At 46.7% G+C, this 23127-nt stretch overlaps 1 protein-coding gene across 6 annotated transcripts in view; it reads right to left on the minus strand.

The window, feature by feature from the left end:
- Nucleotides 1-22918, minus strand: part of ULK1 (unc-51 like autophagy activating kinase 1) — a 96025-nt gene extending 73107 nt beyond the window's left edge. For 4 of the 6 annotated variants that reach the window (XM_054844005.1, XM_054844007.1, XM_054844009.1 and 1 more), the window contains exons 1-4: nt 7342-7833; nt 6967-7117; nt 6031-6123; nt 5900-5941 (exon numbers count right to left, since the gene is read on the minus strand). In XM_054844005.1, coding sequence (XP_054699980.1) covers nt 5900-5941; nt 6031-6123; nt 6967-7056 — 225 coding nt within the window. In that variant the 5' untranslated portion in view covers nt 7057-7117; nt 7342-7833. Of the gene's footprint in view, nt 1-5899; nt 5942-6030; nt 6124-6474; nt 6709-6966; nt 7118-7341; nt 7834-22780 lie in introns of those variants that run through there. The other 2 variants (XM_054844006.1, XM_054844010.1) reach the window with 2 other exon arrangements.
- Nucleotides 22919-23127: the final 209 nt, after the last annotated feature.

The following is a 23127-nucleotide window of genomic DNA, read 5'->3' on the forward strand; positions in this document are numbered from 1 at the left end:
AAGGAAGAGGAAAAAGGCAGACACGTGAAATGCATGTTCCTCAATTCTCTATGCATGCTTGACCATTAAGATGACTCTGAAACACACAGTTTTATTGCAGTTTTACAGTTTAGGGTCAAGTCCAGTATGGTCACGAAATTAAATCTTTTAATTGAGCTTTGGTTTGGACCTATAAATATTCGAAAGAAATTCAAACAGTGGTTCTCCATCTGAATTCAATCCCACCCAGCCACTGATTAGGAGGCGCCTCTTCCCATCCATCTTCCAGATCTCCACCTCCTCGCTTTGCCCACTCCAACCAAATGCATTCAATCATCACAAGGATTTAAACGGTGGAAATTTTCATAATGGAAACACTGATGGAGCTTCATGAAAAGCAGCACGAGTTGCACCTCAGCCGTTACCAGAGCTTTGCTGTCAAACTGCGAACACAACAGCCTACCAGTTTCCGATTACTCTTGGGAAACATTCCTTAATCTGTCATTATAGTCTGAGTAATGCTACCTTCCACAGGAGCTTTAGAGGCTATTAACTTCTACGTCGCCGGCTCTTCCATGACATCTTAATCATGTGAGAGGAACACAGGTATGTGCTTTACACACAGGATGAGTAAAACAGTGATCATAATTTCAGAAATGCAACGAGACCACTCCCTCTAAAAAAAGCCTGTGACTCCTCTGAAGTCTATATTTAGTGGTCAACATTTGCTAGATGTTTGTGACCTGCACAGCAGGGTACTCAGCTAGTGAAGCTAACACTAAATAGAAGTTCAAGACTATAAAATTCTCTGCTCTCCATAAACATAGCCATTTTGGTCCACTAAACTCTCAAGCCTCATCCTACAAAACTACTGGCAGAGGGTAGTTGGGTTTTCTGTCCTCTTCCCCTTCTAGCTCCGAGCTAAGCCAGATTCAATCTTTAGTAACAGAGTGATTCCCTCCAACAGATGCGAGGATGCTGACAGAGCAGGAGAGCAGACACCCCATTCTCGTCCGCAGCACAGACAGAAAGAGGACTGCTTGGCAGTTCAGAGAAGCCTGCGCTTTACTCCCACTCGCTGGGCAACCTTCCAGCTTTGCTCGGGTATGGAATTAAAACAGGATTTAACCAGGCAGGCAGCCTGACCTCAGGAGTGTGATCTCCCAGACACAAAGTGCCTCCTTAGTCATTCCAAGTGCCACAGCAGAGCCCCGTCTCCCAAGACAGGGCACCCGAACAGTGCCCGAGGAACAGAAGATCCTGCATTAGGTGGCACGCGAGGTGGGGAGGCGAGGAGGTGACAATGCAGCAACACTGATTCATCCGACATCACGCTCGTCAGCAAAGCACTGCAGCAGAAGTGAGCGGTGCTGGAGGGCACACCAAAGGACACTGCCGTACACGGAGCTCCCGAGGTCCCGGGGGACGGCAGGCGGCATGTACACAAGGTGTGGACTAGCAGCTACAGGCTCCGTATCGGAAAAGTGTGACGGTGCAGACAGCACAACAGCACATCACAGCCCAACGGCCCTGATCCTATTGATCACAAGGACTTTCTATACAGCAACAATAGAATAAGCCTGTTATTACTTGGCTCTCAAGACCAGCCCAGGGTGACTGATCATTAAGCTGAGAAGTGTTTGTTCTGCCACCCATGTCTTAATCCATGCGCACCAGAAAAACTACACTGCAAGGACTCCGTGTTCTGTCTCCAGGAGCTCCAGGTAATACAGTCATCCCAGCAGAAATATTTTTGGTGAGTCTGTACCGCACCAGTGAGTTAAACTGGTGAGTACAATAAGCCAACTTCACTCATGCCGAGCTGGTGAGTACAATAAGCCAACCTGACACAAAATTATGGAAAGCAGACCCTCAGGTAACCTAGGCTAAACCAGAAACTCAACAGTGCAGTGCCCTGTGTGACGTTAACAGCTATGTTTCTACAACCAGTCCATCCTACCCGTGCAAAAATTATAAAGAAAAACCCAGAATACCCGATACCCACACAAGAAGAGTCACAGCTAGACTGCTCTAAGAAGCAAGCTCAGATCACAGCACATAACTAGGGAAAACGTGCCAGTAAAATAATCCTTCTTCCTATTTCATGCAGGAAAATGCTTTCTAACATCCAAAGCATGATTTATGTCCAGGAACAGCAGATTTTCTGCCTTAGCACCAACACAGCCACATGTGAGACCTTCAGTTAACACATATGCAACCAGCCTTCCTGGGGCAGCTGGCACAGCACAGGGAAGGAAACATGCCCAGGATCTCCCATTGCCCCAAAGATCATAGTTACATGTAAGAATCTGCTTCTTACTCGTGCTGGAAGAAGCTGTCTAGCACATGGTGCTCCCAGGATCTGACAAGTTCAAGAGTAACCTTCCTACCGTTGAACCCCCTCAGCTAATCAAGTGGTCTCTGATCATGGATTCAGATTTGATGTCCTGAGTCACAAAAGAAACTAAAGCACATCCCATACACCAGACCACATGCTGCTAAGCTTTCAGTGTCAACGTGTGTGAAGAGTTGAGCCAATCCTTAAAGTTTCGGAAATCTGTTTTCTAAGACAACCTCATTTCCAGACCAAGCCCTCATCCAGCAGAAAAAATCATTTGTATCACTGTTGTCACTAATTTCCACCTTAAGGAACAAGAGCTCATTTGGCTGCCTTCAAACAGAGTAAAAAGACTTCTGGTACCCAGATGTCCCTCTAGACTGCTGTAACCCCCTCGACTGCTGTGGTCTGGAGACCCCAACTCCAGCCTCTCTGCAAGCCAGCTGAGGAGTCAGGGATTGTTCAGTAGCAACTAATGCACTCCACATACGGAGAAGCGCAGTTTTTACTTTATGCCAAACATCTCCTGTGCCTAGGAAAGATCCTCACCACAACCCCATACAGACACTAAATAGACAGTACTTTTAGAAACGCAACGCAATATGATCTATCCTCTTTTCAAGCAGGGGTTCTCTCATCGGGCTCCTAGACTATTCACAGCACCTCTCATTAATACATGAGCACACAATAATGGGAATATGCATATTTCATTTTGTGAACCATTCTTAAGTAATGATGCTGCTCTTAGGACTCCACCGAAGGGATCTATAAAAGTCCCGACACTGCACTTTTATGCATTAAACATTCACCAGTATCATTTATTCCTAGGAAGCTTCTTATTTTGTCATTATTTATGAACCAATATCACAAAGGTCTATGAAATGAGAAGGAACACAGCAACTTTCCTGGATTTGAAGGATAAAAATAAGTGTGCCAGGGTGAGAGCTGGAGTCAGTATTAAACATTGGCATTGCAAGTGTCTGTCTGGGGCAAATCTGGCATTACATCAAAAATCTTAAGTTGTACAAGGCCTGGTTAGCATTAAACCAGGAAAATGCAAATGAAAGCATCATTGGGTGTAATCACTTGCTTACAGCCACTGTGGTTTCAGCAACCATTTCCTTGTGTGCAAGGAACACACGAGTAAAAGTTAAAGTCACTGCTGACAGGAGGTGCAGAGGAAAGGATGACACAAAATGCAATACACAAAGCCACAGAGCAACATTAAGATTTACAGGAAATATTTTTTTCCTTTTTGCTCTATGATGTTGTAATACAAGAATAAACCTCCTTGGTTTTAGAAAGCCTAAAAGTAAGGGCTCAATTAACTGCAACTATGACATTTTCAAGGGTAAGTATATATGCAGCTATGAATGAAACAACGTTCTTGTATCAGAGGAAACATGTGAGTACGAAGGTGTCTTTTCCACAAAGTAAGGAAAGGTAGGCAGGAGCCAGCCTTCCCCAGAACTGCACTTTTGGCCTTTGCAGATAATTTACTCTCATACAACTCCTGAGCAGACAGAGAGCAAGGCCAGACACTCAGAAATATCACACACACAACCTAGGGGGGCGGACTGCATCAGACTGTCTGATGACCTATCACCTGCCTCCATAGGAGACTCCATACCCTGACAGCACTATAAAACATCCAATGCCACCTAAGTCATCTCATTTTGTCTAAGAAATCAAATTATCCAGGTCATACAAGCAGTCTCCAACAAAGCTCGTAACTAAACATCTACCTGGGCATGCCTTGAGCCCAGGGCCATTCTCCAGTCCCTGTTTTGTGGTATCTTACACAGCTTCTTGTGAATATCTCACCAGGCTACACTGCTATACACAAAATTTAACTAATGCTCATTTGCCATCACATAAGGAGAAAAATGCATTGCTGCAGTTGTTACAGTGATGAAATCACTCCTGTTGAAGGAGATGTCCTTGAGCTGCTTCCTACTGGGCAGTTATTTAAAGCAGGGCAAGGAACAGAACATGAGCAAAAGTTTTGCAAGATCCACAATAAGCAAATCCAGCAGCATACCACTTCATACAAATGCAAACTACAGAGGAAGAGCAGAAGCAGCCACTCACTCCCTCAACTGAAAAGTTATTAATTTAGAAGGTACAGAGGAGAATGAAAACACACGAGATGTAATGTCCCAAGTGCCTTGTGCCCAGAGGAAACTTGCCCAGCTCCCTGAGCAACCCTGCAGCACGCACCAGGCCAAAGGCAGCCACTGCTTTGCAAGACCAGCTCTAAAAGGTGGTTCAGGAGCAACGCACGGCTGGCCTCTTACCCAAAGGGTATTTCCAAGAAGCAATCCCATTCCCGCCAGCCTTGCCTCCCTCCCAGAGGGGCCCGAAATCCCCCACGTCGACCTCTAGCCAAAACAATGCCAGGCGTTAAACACTTTCTGAGGGCCTGGCTCCCTGCAGCCCCTTGCCACGACCCCCCGCTCCGGTGGAGGGGGACACAGCGGGTGACACAACTCCGGGGGGCCGCGGGGCCGGGGTGACGCGGGCAGACTACAGCACCCAGAAGGCATTGCAAATAGGCCGTACCAACCGGCTGGGACTCACGTTCAGGGTGACGCGGAGGCCACCGGAGCCAATCCACGGGAGAAGAAGGAATGTCAACAAACACGGCGGCCTGCAGGACACGTGATACCGTGATACCGGGGACAGGGCAGGCAGCTCCAGATAAGCCACCCCAGGGCCACCCGGGGGTCCGGCGCAGCCGGCAGTCACGCAGCCGTCACTCGCTTGTATCAGATCTTAGGGCGGCACAGGCTGTACCCACGCACTGCACACCGGCCCCTCCGCCCAGAAACAGGAGGGTTCCATTTTAGGCTTTTAGATCCTGAGGCGTTTCTTTTAAAAAGCATCACGAATGTCAAAGAAAATTTGCCCCATGACCCAGCAGGATTTTTTAAATAAAAATTCAAGGAAGAAGAAAAAAAAAAGTCATTGGAAAACTTGGGTTTCAGAGTGGATCAGTTTTAGCCCCCTAGATTTAGATCTTCAGAACTGACTTTGAAGGAAAAAGCAACTGCGGGAAACCACAATAATCTGAAAATGTCTGCTGCAATTTTTAACACTTAGTGATTGCCACAAGGACAACAGAAAAATGCAAATGTAAATCATCTGGAACTGAAGACAATCATATGCTACAAAGTCATGCTCACACTACTTTTATATTGCCTAGGAAAAAGAAATGTTCTTAGGGAAGGTATCCAGACCAGGGGAAGAAAATAAAAGGTAGGCATGCCAAGAATAACTACTGTAATTTTATTTCTAACATTTTGAGAACTTGTGAGCTTCTAACACAGACATACTCACTACACGCTGCATTTCACTGCATAACATCCTGGGAGCTCCAGCTCCAACCTCAACTCCCAGCTGCATAAGAGTTCTGTGGTCCAGACAACTATTAATACATGATCCGCTCAACCATGTTTATCTTTCCTTATCAGAAGAATTTTTCCCCCCAGAATAAGTACATTTGATTATAAACATCTGTTAAAAACAAATTCCACAAACTCCATTCAACCTCTCCCAAATGCCACAATTGAATGTATTTACCTGGAAGTCATACAAGGCAACGATGTTTTCATGTTTCAATTCCTAGAAAAAGTAAAACAAAGACCATAAGCTAGGAGTAACAAAGGACATACAGAACAAAGACTGAAGAAAACAAGTCAGTCTACCTTTACCTTAAGTATTTTTATTTCCTTGCCCAGCAGAGTTTGAGATTTTGCAAGGTTCTTCTTGTTAATGCATTTCACAGCTACTTCCAGCTCAGGCTTCTGAAAGAGTGCATATGTAATTCAATAATAAATGTAAATTTCACCATTAATTTACATTAGGATAAGCAGCCTCTTAACAGATTACAAATACTACTGAAAGAAGTGCAGCACCGGTAAAGGCCTTTTACTTTATATCCTAATGCCTATCCCTCACTTGTTCAGACTTGCCCTTTCCTGAATTATGCTTGTCAGCCCAAGGAGAAAAGCCCAAGGTTTGGGTTTTTGTTACTACTTTATACAATGATTATCCTCTTATTTAATCACTAGAAATAAACGCACCGTGGGAGCCATGGCTTATCCCAATCCCTAATGATGGAAAATCCACTGCCAGATTAGTTTCCTTTTATTTACCAGTAAGCGATTCCCCTCCTCTTGGAAAAATTAAGTGGAGAAGGACAAAACTTCAGACACAAAAAAAACAAAACCAAGCCCAAAGCAAGAGCCCTCTACACGCTTCATAGATAGCGTGGGGGGATGTTAGTCTTGCTTGTTTTCAAGGTAAGGGCAGTTTTGGGGAGCAGGACGTCTCTGCGGGCGCCTCGGCAGCCGCCGGCCCCCAGCCCCGCTCTGCCCAGCCGCAAGGTGAAGCCACCTGCCCGGGTGCTGCTGGGACACACGCCTGCCTCCCAAACTCCAAAGATAACAATAATAAATAAAAATAAATACGTCTACCATCACCAGAGCTGCTCCAGAGCCCGGGGCCGATGTCCAGGCTAAGAATAGCCACCGCAGCCCAGCAGGGACGGGGCGAGCGCGATGCGGTGCCCCAGCTCGGCCCAAACCAATAAAAAAATAAAAAGTAGGGGAGGGAAAAAAAAAAAGGAAAATAAAAAGATTATTCACCTCTTTGTGCCTGCCTTTGAAGACGACGGCGAAGGCTCCGTGCCCGATCAGGTCCTTCCTGCTGAACTCAAACTTTCCCACCGTCTCCATGGCGCTGCGCCGGGGGGTCCCCGGAGCCGGCGGGGAGACTGCGGCCGGGACGGCTTCAGAGCTGCAAAGGGACGGGGAGGAGGAGGATGGCGGTGATGAAGGAGCTCCCTTTAAAGAAAATAAACCTCTCCCAATCCAAGCACAACGGGACACCCCCCCCCACACACACACACACACACCCCGCCGCCCCCCCAGAGAGCGGTCAGGAGCCGCAGACCCGCTGGCGGGGGGAGCCTCTCTCCTGTCAGCCCCCCGGCAGCTCAGCGCCGGGCTCCGCTCCCCCACCTCGCCCTCGTCCATGGGCTGCCTCTTCCTGCAGAACGGCCGGGAGCTGGTCATTGTTAGAGGCCGGGGAGAAGTTGGCTCCTCAGCAGCGGGCCTTCCCCATCTCTTCCTCAGGACAGACCGGCGCGGCTCCTCCGGCAGCCGCTTCAGGCGGGGCTCCCCATGCCGAGCCCCGGCCCTCCCCGCCTCGCAGGCGCGGCTTCGCGGAGAGTCCACCTTAAGCGCGATCCACCTTAACGCCCAGTCCACCTTACGGGAGCGGTCCACCTTAAACGCAAGTCCACCTTAAGGGCCGCCCGCGCCCCCCGACTGATCGTACACAGCGGGGCCGGGGTTACCCCGAGGGTCCCGCCGCACACCCGGGATCCGCCGCCCGGCCGGGCCTCGCCGCCGCCCGCACCCAGACAAAGCTCTGCGGAGCGCGGCGCGGACGAGAACAGAGTGCCGGCCCCGGCGGCCGCGGCGCAAGCGCGGTGCGCGGCTGTGGGGGAGGCAGGCGCGGAGGCAGCGGCGGCCACCTGAGGCGGCGGGGGCCGAGCCCGACACATTTAAAGGCGCCGCCCGCGGCCGGCCCTGAGTCAGCGGCGCGGCACGGCGCGATCCCCCGAGCCCCTCGGCACCGCTGCTCCTGCGGCTGACAGCGGGAGGGCTCCGGCTGGTTCCTGCCACCCCCCCCACTGCCCCGAGCCTGTTTCCAGCGACCGAAGAAATTTTTTAAAAATTCACCGTGGATCTGTGACAGGGCCCCGGTGGGACCCGAGGGGCTGGGGGGCACAGGTGGGCCCCGGTCCCACCACCCACAGCACCCCTTCTCCCGCAGGATGGCCCATCTCCCCTTCACATGCTTCTGTGCGGGGGGCCCAGAGCCACCCCGTCCCCTGCCCCATCCCCATGTTCTGGGAGGGAGCAAACCGGGCCTCCGGCACGCATTGGGAGCGATGGAGGGCACCTGCATGGAGCTCTCCTCTGAGGAACCTTTCTGGGCACCCTACTCCAGAGCTCGATATGCGATTGTTGTTGCAAGGAGAGTCCCTTCCCAGCCTGGGCCTGGTACTCGGTTCGGCCATCCTCAGCCTCTCGCTGTGCAGTAACCCACAAGCTTTGCCCCACAGGCCATCCGTCCATCGCAGGAACCTCTCGGTTTGCTCCAGGCTGCCCAAACCCGCTCCTGCCAGCCAAGGTGGTATCCAGACCACTCGCGTGCTCGCTCCAGTTCATCTGCATCCTTATCAAAATGTCCAAGGTGGAATGTCATATTCCAGCTGCAGAGAAAATAACTCGCCTCATGGGCTGCACCCCTGCTCGCACATTCCAGCCTGAAGTTTGGTTTTTGCACAGTATCGACCTGTGTATCAACCTGTATCAGCACTGCAACACCAAACACGCGCTGCCCTTACAATGCCGGCGGCTCTACTGATAGGCGATGCGACGGGTGCTCAGCATCGTGACGCTGAGCGTCTGCGGTTATCGCTGCTTTCAGCAAAAATTAGGAACGCGCAGCACCTCTCAGTGTCAGACCTTGTTTGCTGCACAAAGGCAGTGGCTGACCCATACAACGTCTGGCCCGTGGTCTGTTGCCCTTGAGTGCTAGATAACTCGCGTTCAGGTATCGTCCCGCGCTTAAAATTTTGGTGGAAAAATGACCGCATATACCAGACACCAATATAAAAGTAGCAGTGCCCGCCCAATGGTAACTTGCCTCTCAAATTCCAGCAGTTATTATTCAGTGCTTAGTGGGAATGTAAAAGTAATAAGGATATTCTTCAATAATTTGGCAACAGCGTCTGTTGAAATAGCCTTTAAACCAAGACTAGAGTCCCTTTGTGATTTCAGCAGAAATTACTTTAAAAATTACTTTTTTCAAAAAAATACAGTATACTTCTTGTTTTATTTCTCACTTCTAGGCCTGTGCCATCCACGAAGTTTACAGTTTCAGGCTTTTCTCAATGATCACAAGGAGTTAATTAAAAAATTAACACAGAAACCAGTAAAAATAGCAATCATCAAACTTGCAAAAAAATATCAAGCTACTTGGCAAATGACAGACACGGGAATTTATTTTTCCAGTTGTTAAAAGCCTCTGTCTGTAATGCAGAACATAACAGTTGCAAAAGTTTAAGGCAGGAAGTGAAGAAAATGTTTAGAAACATCTCAGATGATTCCTAGGCAGGCAAAATCTTGTATCCCCCCTCACTGGAAAACAGCCAGGGCACCACGGTTAGCAAGTGTACTCTTGCAAGAACTGTGGTAAAATCTCTGGTGACCACAGGTGTTTCTGCCTTTACTTTCCTAGCACAGCAAAGACGCAGTCCTAGTGCAGGGCGAAGGAGGAAGTTGCTATGAATGCTGTTCAATCAGCGGCCAAAATATCAGAGTGATGAATGTTCTTTGTTCTGTACTGTGTGTGCTTATTTGTTCCTTCACGTGCTGATGGCTGTGAAAAAAAACATTTCACTTAAATTGGTTTTGATTAAACGTGGGTTCTAAGGTAGCTTTCTGCATGCAGCTACATACAGAGCAGGGCGGTAAAGTCAGCCTCCTCTCTGTTGACATTTTAGTTTTATTCTAAGCAAACTGGGTTTGTTTTTAAGCAAGCCTAAAGACTTACTGGGCAGCTTTCTTGTGAATAAGTGGAACTTCAAAGTAGCATAAGAATTGTGAAGGTACTCAGAGGTCTCTACAAGGATCAGGAGCAAGCTGTACTGGATGCCACACGCACGACACTTTCTTTGAACTGACAGTTCAACATTTGTAGCAGTTAAATGTCTCTCAAATGTGTCTTCCAAAAATAAGCTAATGAAAAGTTTCAGACTTCTACAGAGATTTAAAAACTTACCCAGGGACAAATAATAAATGTAATGCCACTTGACAGCAAATACAGTTTTGAGATATTTGGAGTGCACTCTGCAGACACATGGTATTAGCAAAACATTTGTTCGTTTTGGAACAAAGGCGTCTGAGAAGCTTTTTAATTAAAAGTAGAATTCCTCAATCTTTTTTTCTGTGGTTTGCTGATTAAATGCTTATGCTCTATCAATTCTTCCCTGATGTCCAGAATTCAGTGAGAGTATGTTTAGGCCAACATCCAACACATGCAAATGCTGTTCTCCTCCCACAGCCTTCCATTTGCTAATGATGAAAGTACTACCACCAGCACATATTCAACTGCTTCCTCAGATGGAGGCATTAATCTTTGAGGGGACAGAGTATGTAGTTCAATTTACTAATGCAAAACATGAGTGGGGGAAGATCTACTGCTGTGATTTACAATGGGTGGAGAAAAATATAAGCGTACACCCAACTGTGGGAAACCTTTGAATATTTTCTTGAAATTCTTTAATGCGACTTTGTTCTTTTTTCTAATTCACACATGAAGGAAAGCAACAGACAACTGATATTCTGATGACTCAAATGATACTCTTTTCCAATACCATGTTTTAATCAGTAGTCATAAATATGGCTGTTTCTACTTACTGGAATCCAAGAGTGCCATCCTTACCTCAGGGCTGCAGAGGTACGACATAATTATCTCTGACACCACCTCTATGCTGTGGAATTGGTTAAAGTTACATAAGTATGAGGGAATTATGCAAGAGCAAAGAGTAAAAATTTAGAATAAAGACATAATAAAGATTTCCATATAGGGCTAAATTGTTCTCGTCATAGTCCAGCCTGTGGAATAAATGATGTATGTACCTAACCAGTAGCTCAAGGTGCGACTGAAGCTCATGTAGGTACAACTACACCGTTGGGTTTTTTTTACCAGAAACCTGGAGCAACACAGACTTCATTTTGGACTGCAAAGCTTAACTTGGAAGCTGGGTGGATACTATGGAGGGCTGGTGCATACTCAGCCGCTTGCTGCTGTCTGTACTTTGCTGTAGGTACCAGAGCTTCTGTGGACACTTACGTGAGACTTCAGTCCTATCCTGATCTACCCAAAGAGCTAGCCGTATCCATTCGACTATGTCTTCTAGGAAAAGTGACATTTTACATTTGCAAAGACCTGCATTCACATATCCCAAAGAACCTGTGCCAGATGTGTGATGTGTTTCTTGTTGCTATTCCGGACAGTTCTGGCTACCACAAGCATCTTCTGGGGGCCAGACAGCTATCTTTCCCGAGATCCTAATGTTTTTGCTTCTCTAGTTCAGTGACTCCACCCCGGTGTTCCCCACACTGTCCCATGAGACCAGAAGACTCACAGTGGCCACCCAGGGAGTTGAACCACTGGATCTGGAAGGCGTGGGGGGAATCCTTGACCAGATACAATAGCAAAGAACAAGTTCTTTCCCTCACTGTATAGGTCTATTTTGAAATCCAAGTTCTGCTTGACACAGAAGGAATCTCCAAGGCTCTCCTGTGCAATTTTTTATTACAGCAATTGCCTCACAGAGGCACGAAGGGCCAGGAAAACACATCAGTGTTTTGGGAGGAAGGGAAATGCCGAACTACGAGGCTTAGGCACATGAGCAAGATGTGACTCCACAAGTTACTGCACATGGACTGAGCCTGTTAATCGGCCACACATCTCCTCTTTGTGCCAAATGAAAGCTTAAGGCTGAAGATGAGCTTTAACGTGAGCTGTAGCACAGTCAGAGATGTAAACAGAGGTAGTGATGCTGCTGGGCAATTCATTTTCCTCACAGAAGTGGGTGCCTGAAACTTATTCTGGGTACTTCATAGCTAAAAAAAAGATGGACGGAGTAGCACAAGAGGAAAGCTTGGGTATGGCTTAGTTTCGGAGTACATCTGGATGAAAAGCAGGCACTGTATTCGTGCGGATGCAAAATCCGATTCAAATTCAGACACGTTAAGACAGTTACACATCCGCTTTCCACAAACACCCTAATAGCTGAGCGTAATTGCCAGTATCTGGGCAGAGCCAACGCTAACCTGAAAGCTGGAATTTTTGCCAGATTCATCAGGAAGGAGTGAAGGAATATGCAGTGCTTGGCTGAAAATCAGTTTGGTGGAAGAAATATGTGGAAGGTCTACAAATAGCTGTAAATGGTAAAAGTAAATATTAGCATAGCGTTAATGAATAGAAGACAAGCTGCAGGCTGAATTTAATTGAAAAATAAAATGACATCTTTTAATCACACCCATTTCAGATGTCTCTTAGTAGGTTGGACCCTTGCTCAGTTACAGTAAGGGTAAAACACAGATTACAGTAGAATTGCACCAAAGTCACACCAGGATAAGTGAGTTTTGAACACAGCCGTGTTGTTGCATTTCTGGAGAGGTTGAATGAGTAGATAATTTTGGAGTCCTGAAAACATCTGTAAATTTACAGCAGCGGTGTAAGTTATGTCAAGAGTATTTGTTCATACCTCACCAGGGATCTGCAGAAACAGATCGGTAAAATGCTTTTATCTTAGAAAGGGAGTGATCCTCCCCTCATCACATCAGTTCTCGATCAGTGAAACTGGAGATACTCAGTTAAGTGATGGAGTTTACAATCCACTCCCTGCCTTTCACAGCCAACTGCTCCCTCCGTCACACGCACAGCAGAGTCAAAGACGTTTAGGTGACATCTAAACATGGGATAACACAGCTGGAAAGACTGGATGTTTGAACTATCAGAGCATGTAGGTTATTCAAATAGCAGTTGCTGGAGCAGCGTGGCACCTCGCACCATGCACAGGAGAGGAAGAATCGCTTTCCACACACTTCCATAGCCCTGCCATATTATGTTCTGGATTTATTTACGCTGTGGGCCCCTTTATTGATTAATACTGTTGAGAGATTTAACTAGCCACTCAATTATCCTGGCAGGCAGGGTCTGAGATGTTTTATTACCCCCCTCCCCACACATGTACACCAGCTCACTGAACAGATTTTATGAATTATTGAAGGCAGCGTTTTAATACACTCAGCAAGGTGCTCTGGCAAGGGGTTCCGAGGTTCCCCTTGCATTTTAATATCAGATCTGTTCCAGCTACTGGCAGAGGGCTCTGGGCACTGAAGGCTGTACTCAGTGTTCAAATCTGTTCATGTTCACATCAAGGACCATTACCTAACCTGCCTGTCAAATGGCTGATTATATTAAAATGAGGTTTGCCAATAAATAAAGAGAGAGTCTGCAAATCCTCCACCGGAGCAGTCTGTTTTCAGGCTAATTGGAAGCTATCTCTTGCCAAAACGAACACTGCTCGTCCATAAATCAGCAGGTATTGTCACACAGTTCCTTACGAGACGTCATCTCTGTCCCGGATGAGAACAGATCCACCCTCCCCATCCACACACACACTTTGGTCCATGCCATGCATGGGGCCTCTCGTGTCAGCCCTGGGGACGCCAAGGTTTGTTGGGAGAGGACAGGGGCAGCACCTTCAGCCTGCACCCTGGTCCCCTGGGACCCCCCTCCAACGCCACTCAGGTCAAGGGGATCCTCTGCAGCAGCTCCAACAGCCTTCAGCACTAACTCTGCTAAAAATAACCACTCGCCTCATGGGGAAGGAGGAGTAGGAGTGTCACGTCCCTTATCTTTCACATCTATGGAGTCATACATTTAGGAGGCCAGAAGAAGGTTGCTCAGCATTCAGCCTGGGCTTCTCTCCAGAAAGGGCAGGCCCAACATGGGGACATGGCTCATACAGGGGAAACCTCCAGGTTTAAGGACCACCTCCTTCTCCAGGAGAGAGCTGAAAACGATGGTCAGAAAGAACCCCTCAGCCCAAGAAAGTCCTTCCAAAGCAGTACAGGTGGACACCGAACTCACATTTATCACCTCAGCTGTCTTTGACCATCTTAAAAGCAGCCTTAGGACAAAAATCATCCATGAAAGCTCAGATATTACGAGCCAGCAGTAGCGTCCCAGAGCAGCCTGTTATGAATCGGAGGCTTCATTGTTTTTCCTGCTCCAAAAGCTGCCCATCTGAAAGCAGGTTGAACACCCTCTCCCTGCTGGATTAAGGCAAAGGGCTGCAGAAATGTGCACGCTTATAGAAACAGCCACCACCTCCTCTCTGACCTGAACCTGGGAAGTGCTGAGACCCGTAACAGCTTAAAAGTGGGATTCTCAGGCATTTTTTGCAGCTGGGCTCTTCCTGGGGTTTGGTGCATCAGCATCGCTGCCCCCGGGGAGGGGAGGCATGGCCCAGAGCACCCCGCGCCTGGGACCAGCTCCCTCGGGATAGCTGACTGCTTTCAGCTTCGCCTTGGGGAGGGACTGTTACTGAAACTTTCCTCTCTACGCCTAACCAGCTTGGAGGTGGCTTTGTTTTCAAGTAGACCAGCAGCACATACAATTTCCAGTAGGCACTGCTCCAGCCAAGGCCTTACTCATCCCATGTAAAGCCAAGGCAGAAATGATAGTTTCCATTATTTATAGACATATGTAAATAACAGCTGTAACAGTGAGGAATGTCCACTGGAGATAGGACAAGACATAATGAACTTCAGCAGCAATGAAGGACTGTCTTCCCCCCCCGCAAGATGGTCCAGGAGCGGAACGGGCTGGCTGGGCAGCAGAGCATTGTCACTGCTGGAGCCTTTCTGGGACAGGTTGGGCAAACACCTGGCAGGAACAACACAGGCAAGGTCAAGCCATGGCTTTGGATGAACGAGCTACATCATGCCCAGCTCTCTTCCCCTTTCTGTCATTTGCCTTCAGTGTTGTGACTGATGAGCGTTTAGGAATAACCCAGGCCTTGAAGTTATCGCCTTCATCCCACTCCTACAGATACAAAGGAAGAGCACTTGGGGAAAAAACCTCAGGGTCTTCCTCTGGACCTGATATCAGCCAGCTTTTTCAGCTGACGAGGACAGGCTGCCTCGCAGAAACGTAAAATTTGGCACAGATGCACACTGGGTGAGTCTGGGCGGTGCTGTTTGCAAGCAGCTGGGATCCGTACCCGCGTTGCAACACTCCAAAGCAATGATCCCTTGTCCTTGCACATTTCTAGGAAACCAGAGGGACAATTTCTAGCACAGAAGCCTGAAGCGATGAGTGACAGGGAAGAAAAGTTTTCAGTGGAGCATCAGAAAAGTTTCTTTAGTGTTTAGGCAAAGTCATTTTATTAACAAAAAACCAAATCACTTAGATAAGATGTCAGACCCAGCCATATCTGCACCCCAGCACTTACTGCCTCACAACAAAGAGGAAGACCTAAGGGCAACAAGATAACAAAGTTATTTTTTAATTTCTTTCCCTCTTTTTTGCACACGTGAGCTCTCTGCTCCCTGAATTCACATAGCAATTGCCCAGAAACGCAGTTTAGCTGAAGCACTTGACTGGGCTGAAGATACCTAGTTGCTGACTTCCTGCCTGACACGTCAAAGATGCATTTCTGGGAGGTCTTTAGGTACTTGACTCCCCTAGATTACTGCTTCTTCCTTTCCCTCATCTGTGTAAATGGCAAGCTCTTTGAAGAACTAATTTCTCATAGTTATTTCTGGTTTACTTTGATTTTGGTGGCGACTGATGCAGAAATTGTTACATCCAATTAAAGATCAGCCATGTGCACATCTCAATAAGGCAGCCCTGTTGTAATTTGCCCTTTGTCAAATGCAACAAGGTACAATCACTAATAAAAACCCAGATATCTGAATGAAAACAAGAGGAAAAAGGCTAACCCTGATTTAGGAATTTCTCTGTCCAGAGCTAATGCTCTCCCCAGGGCTAGGTACGAGCTGAGAGCTGTTCGCTAATATGCCAGGTTAACCCTAATGTTTCCTAGTAGAGGATTTTGGTTTTATTGACACTACGCAACGTTGCAGGATGCATTCGCGATGTATATCCAGGCATTGGGAAGACACCTGACATGGCAGTACTGGAGAGCAAGATCATCCGGAACTATGAGAGCTAGGGAGCTTCTCCATGACTCATGAAATTGTAGTCAAATATTCCATGACTCACGGATTAACGTAACAAAACTCAGAGGGAAGAAAAGCTATTGGGTTGTTGGTTGACAAGAGCCTATTAAAATTAACATGGCACAATAAGCAGGATACCAACATCCTCTTTCCGACTCTGAGAAACTCATAAAGAAGAGTTTTATCCACTCACTTATTACCAAGGGACCTCGGCTGAGGCTATGTAATTAGGATGGGACACTTTCTGCAGCTTCGAGGCTTGAATAGCAATATTAATATAATCCAGTTACAGAAAGCATGACCACATGCAACAAGCCATTAATACTAGCTTATATTTAAATGCAGTTCCCTTCCATTCTACTGCAAATAAACAAAATTTATCAAATACATAGAAACCAGAATGTAGCCTTAAATGACCCACATGATAAAAATACAGTAAACACAGTTAACTGTCTCTGCCAAATGTTATGCGCTTACTTAATGCTAACATGAATAGCCTGACCCCACGGACAGGGCACGGCAGGGGAGTCTGAACGCACATTTCCAAAGTCCTGGGTGCATTCGAGCTCCCGCTTTGCGGTGGATTTCCTAGGAAGCTCTGGGCACCTCTGCAACTACAGTAAGATAATCATGCTGGTAAATTAAATAGTGCAGACAAACCTCTCTAAGCCCACTATTCCTTCGTTCTCTCTGTAAAACAGGGCGAGTGGAACTGCAGAGTAGAGAGGATGAAATACATTAAATATTGTGGGGCCAGTGATCAATTGCAGTGACGGAGGCTGTAGAAAGGCCTGGGATGCTGCTGGTTGAACAGGTATAAGTTCCAGAGGAGCACAAAGGGATTGGCAGTGGAAAGCTTGTCCCCTGTGGGACTTACAGGGGCCAGAAGGTGCCCCGTTATTTTTAATTTGGCATTCAGTCTCAGCCTGACCCTCACCATATCTGGGATCCTAATGGCTTGTTTGAATTCTCTTGTATAGATATAATGCTACAGACCTAAGCCTAGGGAACAATACCTTTCACATTTAAAATATCATAGCCAGTTTGGTTTAAGTAACAGATATTGTGTCATCCCAACAATACTGATTACAAGTTAATAGACATTTTCTCCTTCAGAAGCTACATAAGATGGATAAAGAGAAAAATAGGCAGAAGAATAAAGTTTAAATAGCATCTAGGGGACAAGAATGCTGGAAATATTTGTTTTAAGATAACTTGTTTATTTTTTATGACATTATCCTGTAGTTTCTAAGACTAGGATTTGTTCAGTATAACTTCCTTCAGATTTCAGGGTTTACACTGAGAATCAGAATTTTCTGTCAACAGTCTTAATCTTTTAAACTAATATAGTATCTTTCAGGAAAACCTCCAGGCTCCTCAGTCCTCAGGTTGTATGTTTTAACACTATACTCAACCATTCTCAATTTAACGTTGCACTCGTATACAAGCCTAGAGCCTCAGCCAGATGAAATAATTCTAATTATTTTGACTTGCGCCAGCAGAGGGTCTGGCTAACGCCAGCCAACGTGCTTAGGAAGAGAATCAACTTGAAAGACATGTGTAACCACTGTGGCATCAGTTTAATGTGTCACAGGACACCAAATTAAGGCCATGATAAAAAAAAAATCTGCTGACACCTGTATGGGTACAGACTGTTGTGTAAGGCACAGGAGGGCTATCCCTGTGACTCTGACAGGGACAAAGCCATTGTACGTGAGTAGGAAGAACAGCCATAGCAAGATGCACGCTCATTTTCTCTCATGTATGCAATGATCAGAATGCATATGCATGCAAGTGAGAGACGAGAGGATTATGACTTTGTAGATGGGAGGTTTAGTTTTTCTTACAGTGAGCTTCAGAGGAAGGGTCACACATAGCCAAGTAGGACACCCCAGCAGCACTTAAAGAAATATTAAAAAAAAAATATATATACCAGAAACAAGCCACAAACATCATCAGACACTGCAAGCCAGCATTGTCACTGAGGATGAGAGTTGCCGCTAACAGACCCACCCACGTCAAACCAACCTGCCTAATTTAATCAGAGAAATTCTTTGTGGCTGGATTCAGTTATAAAGACCATGCATAAATAGGCCCTGGAGCAAATTATACCATTTTAACAACATAAGTATGCTCTTATCTGAATCATAGAGGATCTGTTGTTGCACAATGAATCAAGCATCCTCCTTATAATCATTCAGCCAGTTCCCTCATGATACAGAGGAGGCACACTCCGTCTGCATCACACAGGAAACGTCCTGCCTGTCCCTGGGTATCAGCACGGCATCGGCCACGTAAAGGCATCACCGCACACCGCGGCAGCAGCGAGTTATTTAGCATCCCTGCTGACAGGCCCTGAATAGCACACCATATTCTTGATTTAGGGTAGCCATTCATTGCTTTTCTTCAGCAAAGCTCTTGCCAACTCCTTAGCTTTTAAGAGCAGTCTTGCCAATGTTAGGCTATTTCAATACAAACGCCTCCTCGCTGGAGCACCAGAGGCTGCAAGTGGGAACGGAGAACCACTGGGCTGCTAGACTTGCGGGGCAGCCAGAATACCTGCCTCATTACTTCTAGCAGGGGAGAAGAGGTGAAGAATTTCAGGAGAACATAAGTAATGAAGATGTTCGAGGCTCACAGTGGACAATGATTAAAGCCAGCATTAAACCTGCTCTATAACTACACAAAATGACTGGCTTATACATTGCTGACTTGTATAATGTCAGCTTTTTTTCCCCCCCTTCTGTTATGCAAAAGACCAAAGCCTCCTCATTCCTTAGCCACTAACTTCATTGAAGTGCAATCCCTCTTATCCTGCAGCTCATTGCAACAGGTTTGCTGTGTACACGTGTTTTCCAGGAAGTTTCCGACAGTACGCCTTGTGCTGATTGCCAGGACCGTTATCAATCAACTGGATTTAAATAGGCAGTGATGCATACAGAGCCTCTACAAAGGGTTTGGTTTAAACCTGTATTTCATTTATCTTGAAAGAGGAAATATGTTTAGCAGAGTTATCTCCTTGTACCCTTATGTCTTTGACCTTTACCCACTGGCAGTGCTACAGACCCAAGGGCAATAAATATTTAGCCCTCCTGCTAAATCACTGCCCGCTTCTCAAAGGTGTCAGTCAGCAAGTGTTAGGGTCAGGCTACGCTAATAAATTGAATTTAAGCATTTCTAATGTGGACAATATAGTGTCTACCCACCTTCTACTCTCTGCCTGGAATATCTGCATTTTATTACATACTTTTATTACAGCACCAGTAGGTGTGACTGTCAAGTGTCAGGCTGAGCCTAAAAGCAAAACAGGACAGAGCACTTAGGAGCAGGCTACTGGGAGATTCCTCAGCTCTTACATGATCTCAGAAGCGACCTAAGTAAGAAGGAGGGAGCTTAAAGAGCCTGCCAAAATGGATCCTTTCTGGAAATACAGGCAGCAGCTGAAGCAGACTCAAACAGTGCTTCTTGTCTCTGTCATGTAACGACTAGGACAAAAAAGGAAGCCAGAAAAAGCTTCATCTCTGCCACAATTTTTTTTTCTTAAGCTCTTGAGTTTTTTTGATAGTTTTTCAGTTGCCTGAAGTAGAGATGATTTAACTTCAAGTTATAATATTAGGACAGTACTGCCTGCTGTGTAAAATGAAACACTAGAGAGATCTTCCAAAGTACAGCACAAAGAGAAGGTAATTAGAGGTGGTATTTAAGTCTGAAGAGTCAGTCCTTTAAGTTTCAGGGCTAATGAATTCCTGATAAGAAATCTCTGAGCCAGAAAACTCATGATGGGCCTAATGAAAAATACCAAATTAACTCGAGAAGGCAATCAGAATTTGCCAAGCACTTGTAGTTATCCAGTCCAGACTGATGCTAAGAAAGGCTGGCAGCACTGTGACTTTCTGGGCTTGATGGAAGATCCAGGGTAATACAGAGAAAGAGACCAAAGGGGATGATGGGGTGGGGGGGAGAAAAAAGGTAGAATTCCTCAAGAGGAGCACATGGAGGTCTCCAGGCCTGGGCTACTGAGACAGGCCATCGGGTTAGAGATCAAGCCTTCCCACAGATTATGTAATCTTTTCCAAGAATTGGCAAAAACTACTTGCATATCCTACCAAAAAACCCCGAGACATTCCCAGGTCATTTTACAGCCAAAGTGCCATCAGCACATCATGCCTGTTCCTCCAAACTGAGCGAGGAGCATGAACTCTGTCCCAGGGCAGAAACAGCCGCTATGGCTTCCTGCGCTACGGAGCCCTGCGCTTGAACTAACCCCACGAGTTGCACAGAGCCGGCAGATCCCACAAGACGGAGCCGTGTGGGAGTCCTTGGGATTTTTTTTGAACTGCAGATGTTCACCCCATGAGTACCTTGTGCAACATCTATTTGAATATGACAGGGGGAAAAAAAAATAAGATCTCAGCCATTGCCCTAATGGCTGCTTACCTTGTCCTTCTGTGTTAAGACAGAATTTAACCTACATAACATTGCCGAAGACAGAGCATCAAATGGTTGCACTCCCTGCAACGCTTTGTACTGATCTGGCATGCTGGCATGCAGAATCCCGTAAGGCTGGATTATACCTTTCCTTTCTTTATACCCCGAGTTTTCAACAGGCCCAGTGACACCAAACCAGCTCATTTTCTGAGCTAGTTCCTGCCTGGGGCTGTTTCACCATCCTGTTCCTGGGTTTACCAAGGGATGAAGCACAGCAGCTTCCCAAATACTGAGAAGCAGAGATCTGAAGTTCATGAATTAATTTGTTAGCAAACATCTTTGGCTCCTTGATCAGCTCAGCCAAAGGGAAAGAAGAGCTCCAGTCCCAGAGAGACTCAGGCCTCCACGTCACTTTGAGCTTGGGACTTTCCAAAGAAATGCAGCTCTGAAATATTTGCGTGCAGGCTGACAGTTTGCATCCTGGGCACTAGGACAGAAATCAGTAACAGAGCTCCAGGCTGCATGGTGAAAACGCTCTTCTGTGGGAAACTGCACACAAAGACCAGACGCTTACCATTTGACACAGGAAAAGTCTGATGAGAAGAAGTCTGATGAGTTTTTAATTTTTTTTTAAAAGGCCATTATTTCAATCACCCCAAGTCATTTTCCCCCAAGTTACAACCCAGCTGTTAGCTGTAGGTGTTTCATTTGGTGAGGTTGTGAAGCTGGAGCCAGCATGGTGGAAACCCTTCACTCAGCACCAAAAGACTCTGCTGAAGCCTGTCATTTGTCACCTGAATGGAAAGAGTAACAGCCCAATGCAAATATTTGAAGTTTTCTTTGTTCCTGGCAGGGCTCTTGCAACGTACGCACGAGCAGATCACATTTGTTTTTGCTAGGATGGGAGAAGCAATAGAGACGGAGCTGGGTATGGGCCAAATCCAGCGTACAGGAGAAGCAGATGCTGTTCCCAGGGCTGGAGCACCAGCACAGGTTGTTTTAGCAAGGCAGGTTGAGTTGGTTCCTGGAGCCTTATCAGGGTATAGATCAAGGATTGTTGTTGATCGTGAAGATCAGCACAGGGCAGAAACTCCAGTGAGTAAATACGCCGCCTGTGAGAGTATGAGCTGAACTGAACTAGCCACCAAAAGATTTCAAATCCGAGCAAAAATCCAGGTGGTCCGAACCTGGACCTTCCTCAAAACTGTTCCAGCCTGGTCACATCCCACTTGCACAGAGCAAGGCAATCAAACAGCACCCTTCACAATAATGGCATTTTCCTGTTCTTATTTCAGAGCCAGGGCAGGACCACTGGAAAGCCCGGTGACCCCAGTTGCATGACCACACAGTTGTTCCTCCCCCAGTTTTACATCTGCTACAAGTCCAAATACACAGCACTGCTGTCATAGGGCTAGTTTGTCTTTCTAAGTAGTTAGTGTGGTCACCTTGTGTTTGGTGTGGTGGAAACTCATGCAAGATGTTCCCCCATCAAACAGCATCGGAGCAGGAGGTCAGAGGCCTCCACCACCTGCAGACCAAGAGGCCATGAGCAGACCTGGTTTCACTGATAGCACTGGTGCAATTTAAACAGCCTGTGGAAATTCAAACAGCCTGTGGGTTGACAAGCCTGATTCCCTGGCTCACGGCCCAAGGAGGGAAGCTCGAAAGCACCAAGCAAAGGATTCAGAAGAGAGCCCTTGAGTCAGACACCCACCACAGAGGTTAGTGACCTGCACTGGCACCGGGGACAAGGACTGAGGTGAAGGCACCATCTTCCCAGCCGGCTGCTGCTCCGCTCTCTCTTCCTGACACCGGATTTCACCGGCAATCACAAGGGGCTGCTTGTCTCCAGCTTAGAATGTGAGGCCTTAGTGACACAACTTGTAATCAATATAAAAGGCAAAATTAGAATTAACTTCTAATATTTCTCCTACTGCTCACCCTGCCCCAATTCAGCACAGTTTGCTAAATACTGCATTTAGGCTTTTATTCTGACATTAAAAAAAAAAATCTGCTCTGCACTCATGGCTTCAAGAGGAAAGTCCTGAAGGAGGAAGTCCAATAGCAACATCATCTTTGCTGCTCTGCCCATAAACATGGGCTCAACCAGACACAGCAGCTGCACAAAGCAGTCATCTTCTACAGCCCAGCTGTTTCTGCAGTGCTGCGAAGAGCAACCCGAAATACCCACCTTCAAAAGTTTGGTGATATGATGGATATTCACCGATATGCATTTGAATTATTTCTTAACATTTAACAGCGCTCTTCACATCCATCTGTGCCAACGTGCTTCAGAAGCCAGGTTCAAGTGAGGCGAGAGCCCTGACACCACGCAGAGAACAATACGGCACTTTCTCTCTGCTATCTGCAGCGCGGTAACACCCCCAGGAGCTCCATGGGGCACACCTGCACCGTCCAGCCCAGTCCAAACAAAGCTGGAGACAGCGTGTACATAAACACATGCGCGTTACAAGGGCGAGTGGGCAGGCAGTCACACGGCTGTGCCTTTTGGTGGAGTCTACTGGCAACTGTTTGTTT

This window comes from Grus americana, chromosome 16 (genome assembly GCF_028858705.1).
Source record: "Grus americana isolate bGruAme1 chromosome 16, bGruAme1.mat, whole genome shotgun sequence".
Lineage (NCBI taxonomy): Eukaryota > Metazoa > Chordata > Aves > Gruiformes > Gruidae > Grus > Grus americana.